Source organism: Papaver somniferum, unplaced genomic scaffold, assembly GCF_003573695.1.
Source record: "Papaver somniferum cultivar HN1 unplaced genomic scaffold, ASM357369v1 unplaced-scaffold_11946, whole genome shotgun sequence".
In the NCBI taxonomy this organism is placed as follows: domain Eukaryota; kingdom Viridiplantae; phylum Streptophyta; class Magnoliopsida; order Ranunculales; family Papaveraceae; genus Papaver; species Papaver somniferum.
The window spans coordinates 1-1,143 of NW_020620988.1; the positions used below are offsets into that span (position 1 = coordinate 1).

The window sequence follows — 1,143 nt, forward strand, 5'->3', positions numbered from 1 at the left end:
TACAAGGTGGTCACAAAGATTATCACAAACAGGCTCAGTCCATTCCTTGAAAACCTCATCGAAAAGAACCAGTCGGCCTTTGTACCTGGGAGACAGATCATAGACAATATTGTGGTGGCCAAAGAACTATTTCACTCCATGGACAACTCCAACACTTCTCAAGGGTCCTTTCCACTGAAACTGGACATGAGCAAAGCATATGACATAGTAGATTGGCATTTCTTGAATAAATCTCTCTCGAATTTTGGAATCACAGATAGGGCACATGACCCCATTATGAGCTGTGGGAAAACCGTTTCCTTCTCAATAATCCGTAATGGCCAGCCTGAAGGATTTTTCGTCTGGGAGAGAAGCATAAGGCAGGGCTTCCCTCTTTCGCCATACTTATTTATCATTTGTGCTCAATTTTTTTCAGGCATTATCAATAAAATGGAAGATGAAGGGATCTACAGCGGCTACAAGATCAATAGATGGGCTCCAAGCGTCTCACATATAATGTTCGCAGATGACGTGATGCTCTTTGGCAATACTGATACTAAAATAATAAACTCTATCACCTTAGTCTTACAACAGTATAACCACATCTCAGGCCAGCTGGTTAATTACTCAAAAAGCTCCATTCACTTCAGTAAAAGTGTCTCAAATACTTATGTAGAAGAGATCATTCAACAATTGGGGGTTAAGATAATGCAAAAAGAGGAGAAATATCTCGGAGTTCATATACGGCAACAAGGAAACAAGATATCAAACTTTAACTTCCTCATTGACAAATTTGATACAGCTCTTGCAGGAAGAAGAAAGAACAATTTATCCCATGCTGGTCGTACAGTGCTCATTCGGTCAGTACTTTCACTCATCCCAGTTTTCTACATGGCCACGAAAATGATACCAAAAACCGTCTTAAACAAGTTGACACAGATATTCGGGAATTTTTGGCGGGGTCACGACAGGAAGAAGAGAAAAATGCATCACTTAAATTGGGAGTGGTTCAATCTGCAAAAGAGAAGGGAGGTTTGGGATTACGATCTCTTTATGATCTTAACTTAGCTCTTGTAGCCAAGCTTGTTTGGAGGTTCCTTAAAGAACAAGATGCATTATGGGCTCAAATTCTGCGTGCGAAATACCTAAGGGACAGTTCCTTCT

The 1,143-nt window shown here is 40.5% G+C and overlaps 1 protein-coding gene across 1 annotated transcript; it reads left to right on the plus strand.

Annotated features, from left to right (window-relative positions):
• Positions 1-429: 429 nt before the first annotated feature.
• LOC113330876 lies at positions 430-839 on the plus strand (the record flags this gene model as incomplete). Its single annotated transcript, XM_026577673.1, has 1 exon — positions 430-839. A coding segment is annotated over exon 1 (410 nt), but the record flags the coding sequence as incomplete, so codon positions are not given.
• Between the last annotated feature and the right edge of the window lie 304 nt (positions 840-1,143).